This window comes from Dendrobates tinctorius, unplaced genomic scaffold, assembly GCF_039654945.1.
Source record: "Dendrobates tinctorius isolate UK_male_01 unplaced genomic scaffold, ASM3965494v1 ptg000029l, whole genome shotgun sequence".
NCBI lineage: Eukaryota > Metazoa > Chordata > Amphibia > Anura > Dendrobatidae > Dendrobates > Dendrobates tinctorius.
Window position 1 is genome coordinate 43008667 of NW_027361697.1, and position 12459 is coordinate 43021125.

The window sequence follows — 12459 nt, forward strand, 5'->3', positions numbered from 1 at the left end:
CTATTCTCCCACCAGAAGCACCGCGCACACTTCACCTTCAATTAGCACCGACACCACAAGTTCTCCTGCAAGGAGCACCGCCAGCGCCTCCACCGAGCAGCCCAGGGGAGACCCACATTCCATATTTTATCTTCACAGACATGGTCCAACATCTCGAGGCGGTCAACAACTGTAAGGCGGTCACAAGGTGGTAGTCGGTACAGGCAGGTGACTCCTGCCCCAAAGAAGAAGAAACAAAATTAGACAGTCCCCCCTCTCCTTCCAACATTTCTCAACCAGCCTCCAGTTCCATGCCTGATCTCCCTTCCCCCAGTACTCTAGTAGCCCCTTCACCTAGAACCCCTTCCTCAATTTCCAGCCGTTCTTCATCTCTCCACATGACCAAAGTATCCCACTCTTCCCCCAAACGTCTTTCAAAAGAAAAATAATTTTTTTTTTTAGTTGAAAAAAATAAATGTGCAATTTTTATTGTTCAAAAAAAGTTTGGTTTAATGTGTCTTTCGCTGCCAACACACACTGCGCCGTACACACACTTCGCCGTACATTTTTCTTTTTTGTCAACACATAGCTCCATTAATGACACGTTTACTCGTGTCAATCTTGCAGATATGTGTAGTCAAAACCAGAAATCTATATGACTTGTATTTTCCACATCAGTCTCTTCAGTCAGGAAATAAAACACAGACTGAATAGAGGATGGTGTTGAGTGCAAGGCCTATCTATTGTTACCTTGGTTTGTATCCAAAACAGTAACTTCACTATGGTCTGTTTTAACATCATTTAACTCTTTGTTATACAATCCAAGGTTATTATAGATTGACCTTGTAATTAACCTCATCCTCTATTCAGTGTGTGTGGATAAACTGAGTAGATGATGTGGAAAACACCCGTCATATGTACAATACCCTGGCCTTGTATCAGAACGATCACACATGGGCAGGTGAATACACATGAGTTGTAACCAGCAGCGTCGTTTCAGTCTGCATATATATAACTCAGACTGAAGCGCTGCAGCAGTTAACCTCTTATGTGTATTCTCCTGACAATGTGTGATAAGCGTCTGAAGTGTGGATGCGTTAGTTTTGCCGTTCTCACTTCAGCATGACACCAGGCCTGGGTATTGTAGAAGTTGTATCAACTTTATTATGTATACAGTCTTGAGTTCTAAACTGGCCACAGTGATGCTAATACAACTGATATGGATAGTCACAGTGTTAGGTCTCATAAATAGTTAGGGATGCTCCTGCATTCCAAAATGAATAATTGTAACATCATGACAGGTGACACAAATATTAGTTGTATTATCTCCACCGTCGCATCACACTGAACTCAAAGTGTAAAGATAATAAAGATCATACAAGTTGTGTGTATGTATAGTCACCTGGTCTTGAGTACTATTAAATGAAGGATGCACAAAACACAGCATCATGAATTCAATCGTACACCTGGCCAGTTGAATATTATATTGAAGCATAAAAAGACAGAGTGCACTCAGTCCAGGTATCAACAATTTTTTTTATTAACATTAACACAAAAGTAAACTTTGTTACACCATTTGGTCTTGCCAGGCCACCCATCCTAGATCTGAGTTGAAGTAGGCCGCAAATTGGTCCCTCATTTGGCCAACTTCAACGGATGACCTGAGAGGGTGCTGATTAAATTCTGGCAAGGGGTTAGGAGCGGCATCATCAAGTTCAAAGTTCGGATGCTCTCTAACCATAACAAAATTGTGTAGAACCACACAGGCCTTCACCACCTCATCCACTGTTTCCAGTTTCAGATTAATGGCTGTTGTTAAAATGCGCCATCTAGAGACAAGTATACCAAAGGCACACCCTACAGTTCTTCTTGCCCTGGTCAGCCTGTAATTAAAAATTCTTTTGTTGTGGTCCAAGTCCCAGCTGGGGTAGGGTTTGAGGAGGTTTTGGCACATCTGGAATGCCTCATCCCCAACCATTACAAAGGGCTGTGGCGGACCTTCGGTGTTGGGAAGAGGACGTGGCATGGAGAAATTGAACTGGTTGCCATACAACCTCCGGCCCATGTCAGAGTTCTTGAAAGCCTGGGAGTCATTCCCACGGCCAAATGCCCCATTGTCCACTGCAACAAACTTACAGTCTGCATCAGAAATGGCCATGAGTACTGTAGAGAAGTACTTTTTGTAATTATAGTACTCTGATCCAGTTCTTTTTGGTTTTATTATCCGGATGTGTTTCCCATCCACCGCACCAAAAGAGTTGGGGAAATTGCAGACTGTCTAGAATCTTTCTGCATTTTCAATCCACTTTTCCACGGTGGGGAGGGGCAGAAATTCGGGACAGAGAACGTCCCACAAAGCCCGGCAGGTGTCCGCAACTATTCCCGACAAGGTGGATTCCAAGCCGGTACTGGAAGTGCAGTGAAGAGAGGGTCTCTCCAGTAGCCAGGAATCTGGGAAACAGAGAACCAACAAAAATTAATATTTGTGTATCTGGATTTTTACAACACCAAAAAATAAAATTACAAAAAAAAAGGCATAAACATAAATATGCAGCCTTTTCTTTACTACATGGCATAACAATAATGCTGCAGCCTTTGGTTAAGTACACGGAAGAACAATAATTCATAGTACATCTGAGAGAACAAATAAAATTAGGCAGGCATTGTTTTTTAAATACTACGTACTGTAATGTGACCAGGAGCCGTTCCTCAGGAGGAATCGCACGACGGAGCTGTGTGTCCTGTCTACGGATGGATTGTTGAACACGAGCAAGTAAATTACTGAAGCTTTGTTGGGACATCCGTGTATAGTCCGTAAATTTCTCCGGGTTTGCCTGGAGCTCGCTGTAGAGGGTGCTCCACGGCTCTCCCGGAGTTCAACAATCGGATGTGTCCACAAACGCCCCCGCTGTTGTCTTTGCTGTCTCTCTATCTCCCTTTGTTGATGGCAAGCAACTGCATAAGCCTGAGCCATCCTGATGTCCAGATCCAAGTTGAAGTAAAAAGTCTTCCAGCGCAGATCCATGTTGTCAAGAGAAAATCCAAGGAAATGTGAAAAATATTCAGGATTGAGAGTCCTCAGTAGTTGATACCTTTTAATGGCTAACTGAAAAGATGGTAACACATTGCAAGCTTTCGAGACTACTCAGGTCTCTTCATCAGGCTAGACTAATACAAAATCTGAAGTCACATATTTATGCACAATACAGCCTAGAAAAAATGCAATAGATAAGACAAGTGACGTGAAGCAGAACTATCAATATGGGAGAGGGAGAAACATAAATATAAACATTGGACCAGTTCATAGATAAGGAGTCTGGATGTTTTATGGTCCTCTGATTGGGGTCTAGTTCTGTGTTGCCCCGCAAGGTTTTAAAAGGAAATTCCTTAATTGATGTAAAAAGACATAAATCCATGCGACACATTCATTCCAGCACTGAGAGTGTCAAAGTTCGTCATAAATTTGTACTCCCAAACTCGTCTCTCTCTCTGAGATGTGAAGTTACCTTTCAATACCAGTAATTTCATATCCATGCTGTTGTGATCAGGGATACAGAAATGTTTTGCCACAGGTAGAGCCATTCTTTTTTCTCTTATTGTGTGACGATGAGCATTCATCCTTGTTTTAAGCTTTTGCCCTGTCTCCCCTACATACAGACCCCCAGTTGGACATTTAGTACAAATAATTAAGTATACCACATTAGATGTAATGCAGGTGAAAGTACCTGTTATCTTGTAGTCCTGATGTGAGTTGGGGATCTTTATCTTGTCCGTGGTCATTATAAATGGACAGGTTTTACATTTTTTCTGGTTGCACGGAAAGGTTCCTGCAGCTGTTGGAGAGGACAGGGAGCTTCTGACAATGATGCTTCTTAAATTTGGGGGCTGCCTAAAACACAGCAGTGGGGGGTCTGGAAAAATGGATTTTAATCGGGCATCTTTTTGTAGTAAAGGTTGTAATTTCCGTGCAGCTCCCCTTAGCACCTCCAGATTTGGGTTGTAGGTGACTACTAGAGGCACTCGGTTATTTTCTTCTTTAGCTTTGTAATGTAGCAGGTGATTCCTTGACAATCTGGTGGCTCTTGTAATTTGGTTTTCAATTGTTCTTGGATGGTAACCCTGATTCAAAAAGGTCTTTTTGAGGCGACCAAGGTGTTTGTCTCTATCCATGGGGTTGGAACATATACGATTGTATCTGATGGCTTGGCTATAATTTCATGTGTGGGCACCCTCACTGAGCAGGTATCTGGATGGGTAGAGGGTATTCTTAAACCACTGGTGAAGGATACATCCAGCTACATTCAGGACACAACTGACCTATTGAATAAACTAGCAGCAATAGGTCCTCTACCAGAAGGAACCATCCTGGCCACCATGGATGTGGAATCTTTGTACTCTAATATCCCACACCAAGATGGTTTACATGCCTGCAAATTCTTCATGGAAAACACAGGGACTGATGCTAATGCTGTGGTGAAACTTATAAAATTCATCCTCACCCACAATTACTTTGAATTTGACAACAGGATCTATCTACAGGAGACTGGCACAGCTATGGGAAGTAAAATGGCTCCACAGTATGCAAATCTTTTCATGGCCAAGCTTGAAAGCAATTTTTTGTCCTCATGCCCCATCAGGCCCCTGGCCTACTACCGCTTCATTGATGATATTTTAATCATCTGGATGGAGTCTGAGCAACAGCTAAAGACGTTCCACAAACAGTTTAATCAATTTCATCCCACCATCAATTTAACACTCAACTACTCCAGTACCGAGATTAATTTTTTGGACACCATCATTAAGCTAAAAAACAATGAAATAGAGACATCCCTGTATCAGAAGCCAATCGACCGTCCAACATACCTTAAATGGGACAGTTTCCATCCAAAACACATAAAGAAATCTATTATCTATAGCCAAGCCATCAGATACAATCGTATATGTTCCAACCCCATGGATAGAGACAAACACCTTGGTCGCCTCAAAAAGACCTTTTTGAATCAGGGTTACCATCCAAGAACAATTGAAAACCAAATTACAAGAGCCACCAGATTGTCAAGGAATCACCTGCTACATTACAAAGCTAAAGAAGAAAATAACCGAGTGCCTCTAGTAGTCACCTACAACCCAAATCTGGAGGTGCTAAGGGGAGCTGCACGGAAATTATAACCTTTACTACAAAAAGATGCCCGATTAAAATCCATTTTTCCAGACCCCCCACTGCTGTGTTTTAGGCAGCCCCCAAATTTAAGAAGCATCATTGTCAGAAGCTCCCTGTCCTCTCCAACAGCTGCAGGAACCTTTCCGTGCAACCAGAAAAAATGTAAAACCTGTCCATTTATAATGACCACGGACAAGATAAAGATCCCCAACTCACATCAGGACTACAAGATCCCAGGTACTTTCACCTGCATTACATCTAATGTGGTATACTTAATTATTTGTACTAAATGTCCAACTGGGGATCTGTATGTAGGGGAGACAGGGCAAAAGCTTAGAACAAGGATGAATGCTCATCGTCACACAATAAGAGAAAAAAGAATGGCTCTACCTGTGGCAAAACATTTCTGTATCCCTGATCACAGCAGCATGGATATGAAATTACTGGTATTGAAAGGTAACTTCACATCTCAGAGAGAGACGAGTTTGGGAGTACAAATTTATGACGAACTTTGACACTCTCAGTGCTGGAATGAATGTGTCGCATGGATTTATGTCTTTTTACATCAATTAAGGAATTTCCTTTTAAAACCTTGCGGGGCAACACAGAACTAGACCCCAATCAGAGGACCATAAAACATCCAGACTCCTTATCTATGAACTGGTCCAATGTTTATATTTATGTTTCTCCCTCTCCCATATTGATAGTTCTGCTTCACGTCACTTGTCTTATCTATTGCATTTTTTCTAGGCTGTATTGTGCATAAATATGTGACTTCAGATTTTGTATTAGTCTAGCCTGATGAAGAGACCTGAGTAGTCTCGAAAGCTTGCAATGTATTACCATCTTTTCAGTTAGCCATTAAAAGGTATCAACTACTGAGGACTCTCAATCCTGAATATTTTTCTATCCACTGGCTAACACGGTACAAAGATATACATCTTTCCTGTAAGGAAATGTGAAGAATTCAGCTGTAAACTGGGTCTATATAAAGAATTCCCATAACACACGCCCACTGATGTCCCATTGGTGGTGTCTGATGCAAGAATTTTTCTAGAATTTTCCTCCTGTGATTGTGACACCATGCGCATAAAAACCGCATACGCACGGAAAACGCTTGAAAACGCATACAAACTGTAATAATGAGGGAACACTACGTAGAGAGTGGACCCTCTGGGTCACGGATCCGGAGCCCCTGGGCCGAGCACGCCAGGTGAAGACCGACCCCTATACAGGGATCGTTAGGGGCAGGACCACAGAGGACGGAGGCGCGACAGCCGGAACCAAGAGGGACGGCTCCACGGACAAAAGGACTGGGAAGGTGACGGAGCGAAAAACGAGCAAGGACCAGTGGCACAGGGGAGGAACACTACGGGAGAAAGACAAGTGGAAGACCTAGGCGGACTGGAGACAGAGGACGGCACAGGGAATGGAAGGAAGGCAGCGCCCAGGCAGGCTGGGTGGGAAGGGAGACACGAGGCTGAGGACGACAGGGAGAAACAGGCAGAGAGAGGTTAAACTACAGGCAAACTGTAGAGGCCAGAGGGTGCAGAGAAACTACACAATCATCAGGCGTCCTCCTGACAGCGAGGACGCCTGAAATACAGCACACCCCCGGAAGTGCGTCCCCTGGACCCGCCCCTCAGCGCCGCCCACCGCTGGAGAGAGGGCGTGGGAGGTGGCGTGCGCGAACCAGGGGGCGGGAGCCAGGAGCCGCCGTGAGGCCGAGAGGACGGCGGGCGCGTGACCGGACGGGAGCGCGCAGGTGAGGGAACGCTGCGGCGCGTGCCGCAGCAGCAGGGGCATCGGCGGGCATACCCGCCGATGTCACACAAACGCTGCTTTTTTTGCCTTACCGTGCACGATAATGCTACAAAAAAAGCAGCGTTTACAAGTGTTTGTATGCATTTTTGTCACGCGTTTGATGTGCGCACCAAACGCAGCGCAGAAAAATGCTAGTGTGAAACTAGCCTAAGAGGGTTATAAAACTTTTGTTTTCTATTTTTTATTTAACTTGATTAGTTGCACAATACACTGAAATATTGTCATTTTTCAATGTTCTAAAATTACCTATCTTCTATGAAGCACAGCCTCATAGTTGCACAAACACACGTGACACCCTGGCTCTTCAGTAGGCACCCCACAACCATGTTGCAGAATGATTGGCGGAAGAAATGGGGATGTCACTATTGACAGCGGCATCTAGAAGATTAAACAGCTCAGTATAAGACAATTGGTAGCTGTCCTCTATGGAGTGGCCTCACCATAGCACTAATCTATTTTAGATGTATGCATATGACACAGACTGAAATCAAGACTTAGTGGGTCCTTCTGGTGCCTTGGGCCCCGGAACTTTCCTTGCTCTTCTATTTAGCCTGACTAGAATTACATGGGCTAAGGTTCAGTCCTATGGACAACGCCTGGTTGGAGACCATGGCTCTTTTCCTTTCTGGACCTTTGATTAAGTTATGGTATATTCTAACGATAAAATTACTTATTGTAATAAGTTTTAGCGAAACTCATTCCAGGGAAATTCGTGTCAGATGGTGGTGTACTTGGTGTTTTGATAACTTCCCTTTAGAAAAATCTGCTCCATGTCATTCTTCCAACTACTTTAGCTTTATGTTCCTTGGCTTTACGTACTGTCTATCATCATATATAGGGTACATTTAGGTTTCTTCAGTGGCAGACACAAAAGAAAAGGTCCCCTGTGCAGGAACAGTATATGGCCTCTTTGTCATCCAATAGCTCATCATAATGGACAATTCCACAATTCCACCAGTTTTGGGGGTGGTAGTGTCCCCCTTACATCTTGGGCCCCTGAACAGGTGCACAGGTTCCACTAATGATATGTCCACCTTGGGTGTTTTTCCAGGTGCCCCACACCCCCAAATTCTGTTTCCTGATTTTTTACACTGTGTTAAATCTCGCTAGTTTATTTAATGCTTTGAAGTTGTTTTATATATTTTTATGACTGATTAAAGGAATTAATTTTTCTGTTTGGCATCAATATATCATTTGTGCACTAATTGTAATAGGGCAACCTGCTTAAGGGTATGATTAAAGGGGCATTACTAGCTGACTGATTGGACTAATGACAGCAAGTCTAGGAAAATGCCTGTCCTGTTGTTACTTCTTTATCTATTCCCAGTTCAGGGAAGCTATACACTGTAAGTTTATGAGCAGAGGCCTCATTCCTCCAGGAATTTGATCAATGATGTGTTTCTCTGTAATGTCTTAATTTGTTTGTACATGTGTCCTCTGAATTGTAAAGTACTGTGGAATATGTTAGCGCTATGGAAATATGAACTTTATTCCTCCCTGCAATCGTGGGCTTTTAGTCATAAGGGTGGGCCGGCACGGCTTCAGTCACCACTCAGTGTATAGTGAGCAGTGGATGTAACTCTGCCCTGGCACTGACTGACAGCTGGCTCAGCACTGGAGCTCGCTGTCAGTTAGTGCTGGGCTATGATTAAAGATGACGTTAAAATGTACTGGGCGGTGACTGGAGGCGTACCAGCCATCCCTCTATGACTGAAAGCCCAAGGCTTAAGGAAAGAATAAAGTGTGGGCACCTGGCAGCTTCAGAATGTTAATAACTTGCAGATTAACCCCATATCTGCAGGTTAATAGCATTTTTTGCATGACAGGTTCCTTTTAATATAATATGTGCAAACATTCTGAAAATAAGAGGCAGAGTTTAGTACATAGGGGCTCTAACAGGTGGATGGTTTTGAAAGGCAGAAACCAAAGCTATAATCATCCTTCCATCTATAATTAATGGCATGGAATTAACTGCAGTAGACTGAGTGTTGGAAAAGTCTTTGGCCCTTTAGGATGGAACTCTTTTTGCATTTACAATGTTTCTAGCCATTTTTTCTCAAGAAAGCATAGTTAATAATGATTGACCCTCGCAGCATTATCTTCCAACAAACTACAAATGAGTCATGTACGGTATTTATAAGAGAAGTCATTGAAAACAAAATGTCTGTAAGTAATGAAGATTAGTTATGTAAGACAGGGCTCCGACAGGGAGAATTTGATGCAGATGTTCAGTGTTAATTTTGCACCAACAGTAAATCCAGAAATATAGCGCAATCCATGTGACGACCGTGGTGTTCAAGACATTATTGGTGGAGACAGTTTTTCTATGGGAAGTGTAGGGGTCCTTTGTGTGTTCACGCATCACCGGCTCTGTGCTGCAGCGCAAAGGATGAAATGTGCGGCAAATCTACGGCAAACCGCATCTAACACAGACTGATTTTTCTATGGATTCACGCAAAAATGTCAGTGAATCTACAGCTATACAGTTGCAAATTGACTTTTTTTTTATGAAATTATTAATATAAGCTTCTGTTTAGATATTATTTTTGCATTTAAAATGGATTTCCCTTTTTTTAATTAAAGCTGTAGATCTTTTATTGCGAGATATACTGTAGTTTTTCTTTATTTTATGTGATAACTCACTGAAAATGCTTCCGCTCCTGGAATTAAAAACTGAATCATAGGAGCCAAGTATCTGGTTATCTCGGGCACACGGTGCCAACATCTACATTAATCCATAGCAGATTAATTTCAATTTCTCCAAGAAGCAAATGACTTATAGATTACGAGTTTAAGCACCCGAAAAAAAACTGGAAAGATCTAATATGGACTAGAAATGATAGCAGCACATCCATACTAGACAGAAAATGTGGTGTTTTTCTTGGGTCTTATGCCAGTCATATTAAATGTGCTAGCTAAAGGAATGCTTTGTCTTTTTTTTTCTTTCTTATTTGATCCAATTTTTATCTTTTCTATTGGACATCCCGATTACGTAGGATGGACTATGTGTGGTCAATTTAGCCCTCGAAATAGATTGGTAGCCTCTCACATTTTTCAAATTTAAATAAAGTAAAATCAGACAAAATTAAAAAAAAAGAAAAAACTCCTCAAAATTGACCATGTTATTGGGTGGAATAAAATCTGTTTAATCTGTATGCAACACAAAGCAGAGCCACTGTATGAATGGAGGGTTTCCTACCTCTCTTGTGACTCGATACTCGAGCTGGTGGCACAGTAGAGTGGGCTACTTTGGAAAAAACTGGACAGACAGGGAAGGAAAGAAAAATCGAATTAGAAAAGAAAAAAAAAGTACGAAAAAGTAAAGTAAATAAAAGAGAAAACAAGTTCAAATATGAGGATATTGACACAAAATATCACAGATTATATATGCGCTATTTTATATTTGACAAAAACAGTATACTGTATGATGTAGTAAGTGAGATTAAATGGAAAATTATGAGGGTTATTATTAGTGTCCAGTTACCTAGCAGCTAATTTTAGCATTATATTTGAGAGTGAAATAATCATTTAATAATAATTGACATGATGGTTAAAATCTCCCCGCTGTACTATGTATCGCACTATATTAGCTACCTCTCATTGAGTTTCATGGAAGTCTTAGGCTGTGTGCACACGTAAGCATTTCTTTCGCGTTATTTTCATGGTTTTACCAAATAAAATGCTTAAAAAATGCTTAAAAGAAGCATCCCATTCATTTTAATGAATTCCGCACTTTTTGTGCATATTTATGCACTTTTTTCCGCAGCATGCTCATTAATTTCGCGGAAAAGTCCGCATTTCTAGCTATTTTCTATGAGGCTGGGACCGCTCTGGAAAAAAACGCATAAAAAACGCGTGTGTGTTGCACAAAAACCACGCGGAAAACGCGCGTTTTAGGGGAAGGAGTCCGGTTTTCATGCAGAAATTTTCTGCATACATGTGGACATAGCTTTACATTTCCTGTTTGGCATCTCAATCTTTAGCATACATGAAAAATATTCCATAAAGGGTAAAATCCAAATAAAAATAATTCAAGAATTTGTCCTGCTTCATCAAAGTATTTTTTCCAGAATTCTGGTATAAATTGCATTGAAAAGACATCTTTTTCTTTTGCACAACTCAGATTTGCACAAAAGTGCAACTTTTGGCATTTTCATTCCAGTTTCTCCCAGCTCTTTCAAATTGGGAAGAGCTGGACAGGACAGGACAGGGAAGCGGCGGAGGCATGACACCACAGCTTGTCTATTTCATGACAAACTATGGCATTCCCTTTACCAGAAATTTTATGCCAGTCAATGACTGGAGTAAGGTTTTTTGTCGAGGTACACTGAGATGTGCGGCACTGGTCAGACACTCATGATTGATGAAGAGCTGTTTGTCTGCTCATGAATCAGGAGTGTCTGACTCCACCCCACTCTCTGATCTAGAGAAAAATCACCATTCTTAATTAACTAAAGGCCCTAGTTTATAATTTAACTATCTGAAAAGTTGCAGTCCAAATCTGGTGCAATGCTCTTAGGCTGCCGTCCAATTTGGCTATTAGCTTCTAAATATAGGGATGGCTATTTCTATTCAAGTATATGGGACTTTTTGGAAAAACAGCCACCTATTCAAAAGGCAGAGATGGTAATATACCCTCTCTGCCTTCTTTATGGGGGAGTCTGGCTGTGTCTGACAGCAGAGGCATGATCTCATACAGCTGCACAATCACATGCATCTGCTCTACTTTTCAATGATGTTTTAGAACATCACTACAGAGTAGAATGTGTATCACCAAGATATTTAAAGTCTATGGATAGTCAAGAAGCAGTCAAGCCTACCATTTAAGCTAAGGAAGCTACAGCTTTCTTTAAAAAATTACATTCAGTTGAGTAAATGGAACTAACATTAACCAATAAAAGATTTTTTTTTTTTTAAAGACGGAAATCCGGAGTAGTAGTCGGGAAGGAGTTAGGCTATGCCTCATGGGGTTTTTGCATTACTCTAGATCAATGTGCTATAAGGTTATAAGTAGAGTTGAGCGACTTTTGGTTTTTTAGGGTCGCGTTTCGTTTCGTGAAACCCGACTTTTCCAAAAGTCGGGTCGAGCAAGATCGTCCGATTATAGGGAAAAGTCGGGGTCGTCCCGAAACACGAAACCCAATGTAAGTCAATGGGGAATAAAAGTCGGCAGTGAGAGGAGGACAGGAAACACACCTACAGTGCCCATTTGAATGCCAAAAGCATCAATTCTTCTTACTTAAGCTTGTCAACCTTAATTAACTTCATAATACAAGTTACGCACTGAAAAATGGGGGTTATTTGGCTAAAGTTGTGGGGGGGAAGGGCTGGCTGCAGGTTTTCATGTGCCCTGGGTGAAAGAGCGCCCCTTTAACACATACCACAACTCATCATGCTCCAATACGGCAGATAAATAGCGGTATAGTACAATGAAAAATACCTCACTTTTTACATCTCATGACGAGGCCCATCTATTTCTCCATACAGAATCATTG

General features: G+C 41.8%; 1 protein-coding gene across 7 annotated transcripts in view; it reads right to left on the reverse strand.

The window, feature by feature from the left end:
- NTNG1 (netrin G1) overlaps window positions 1-12459 on the reverse strand; it is a 623318-nt gene that overhangs the window by 158115 nt on the left and 452744 nt on the right. For 3 of the 7 annotated variants that reach the window (XM_073571673.1, XM_073571677.1, XM_073571672.1), the window contains one exon: window positions 10164-10223. The exons of 3 other annotated variants lie outside the window; for them this stretch is intronic. In XM_073571673.1, coding sequence (XP_073427774.1) covers window positions 10164-10223 — 60 coding nt within the window. Of the gene's footprint in view, window positions 1-35; window positions 215-10163; window positions 10224-12459 lie in introns of all 7 variants that reach the window. One more of the 7 variants, XM_073571678.1, reaches the window with a different exon arrangement.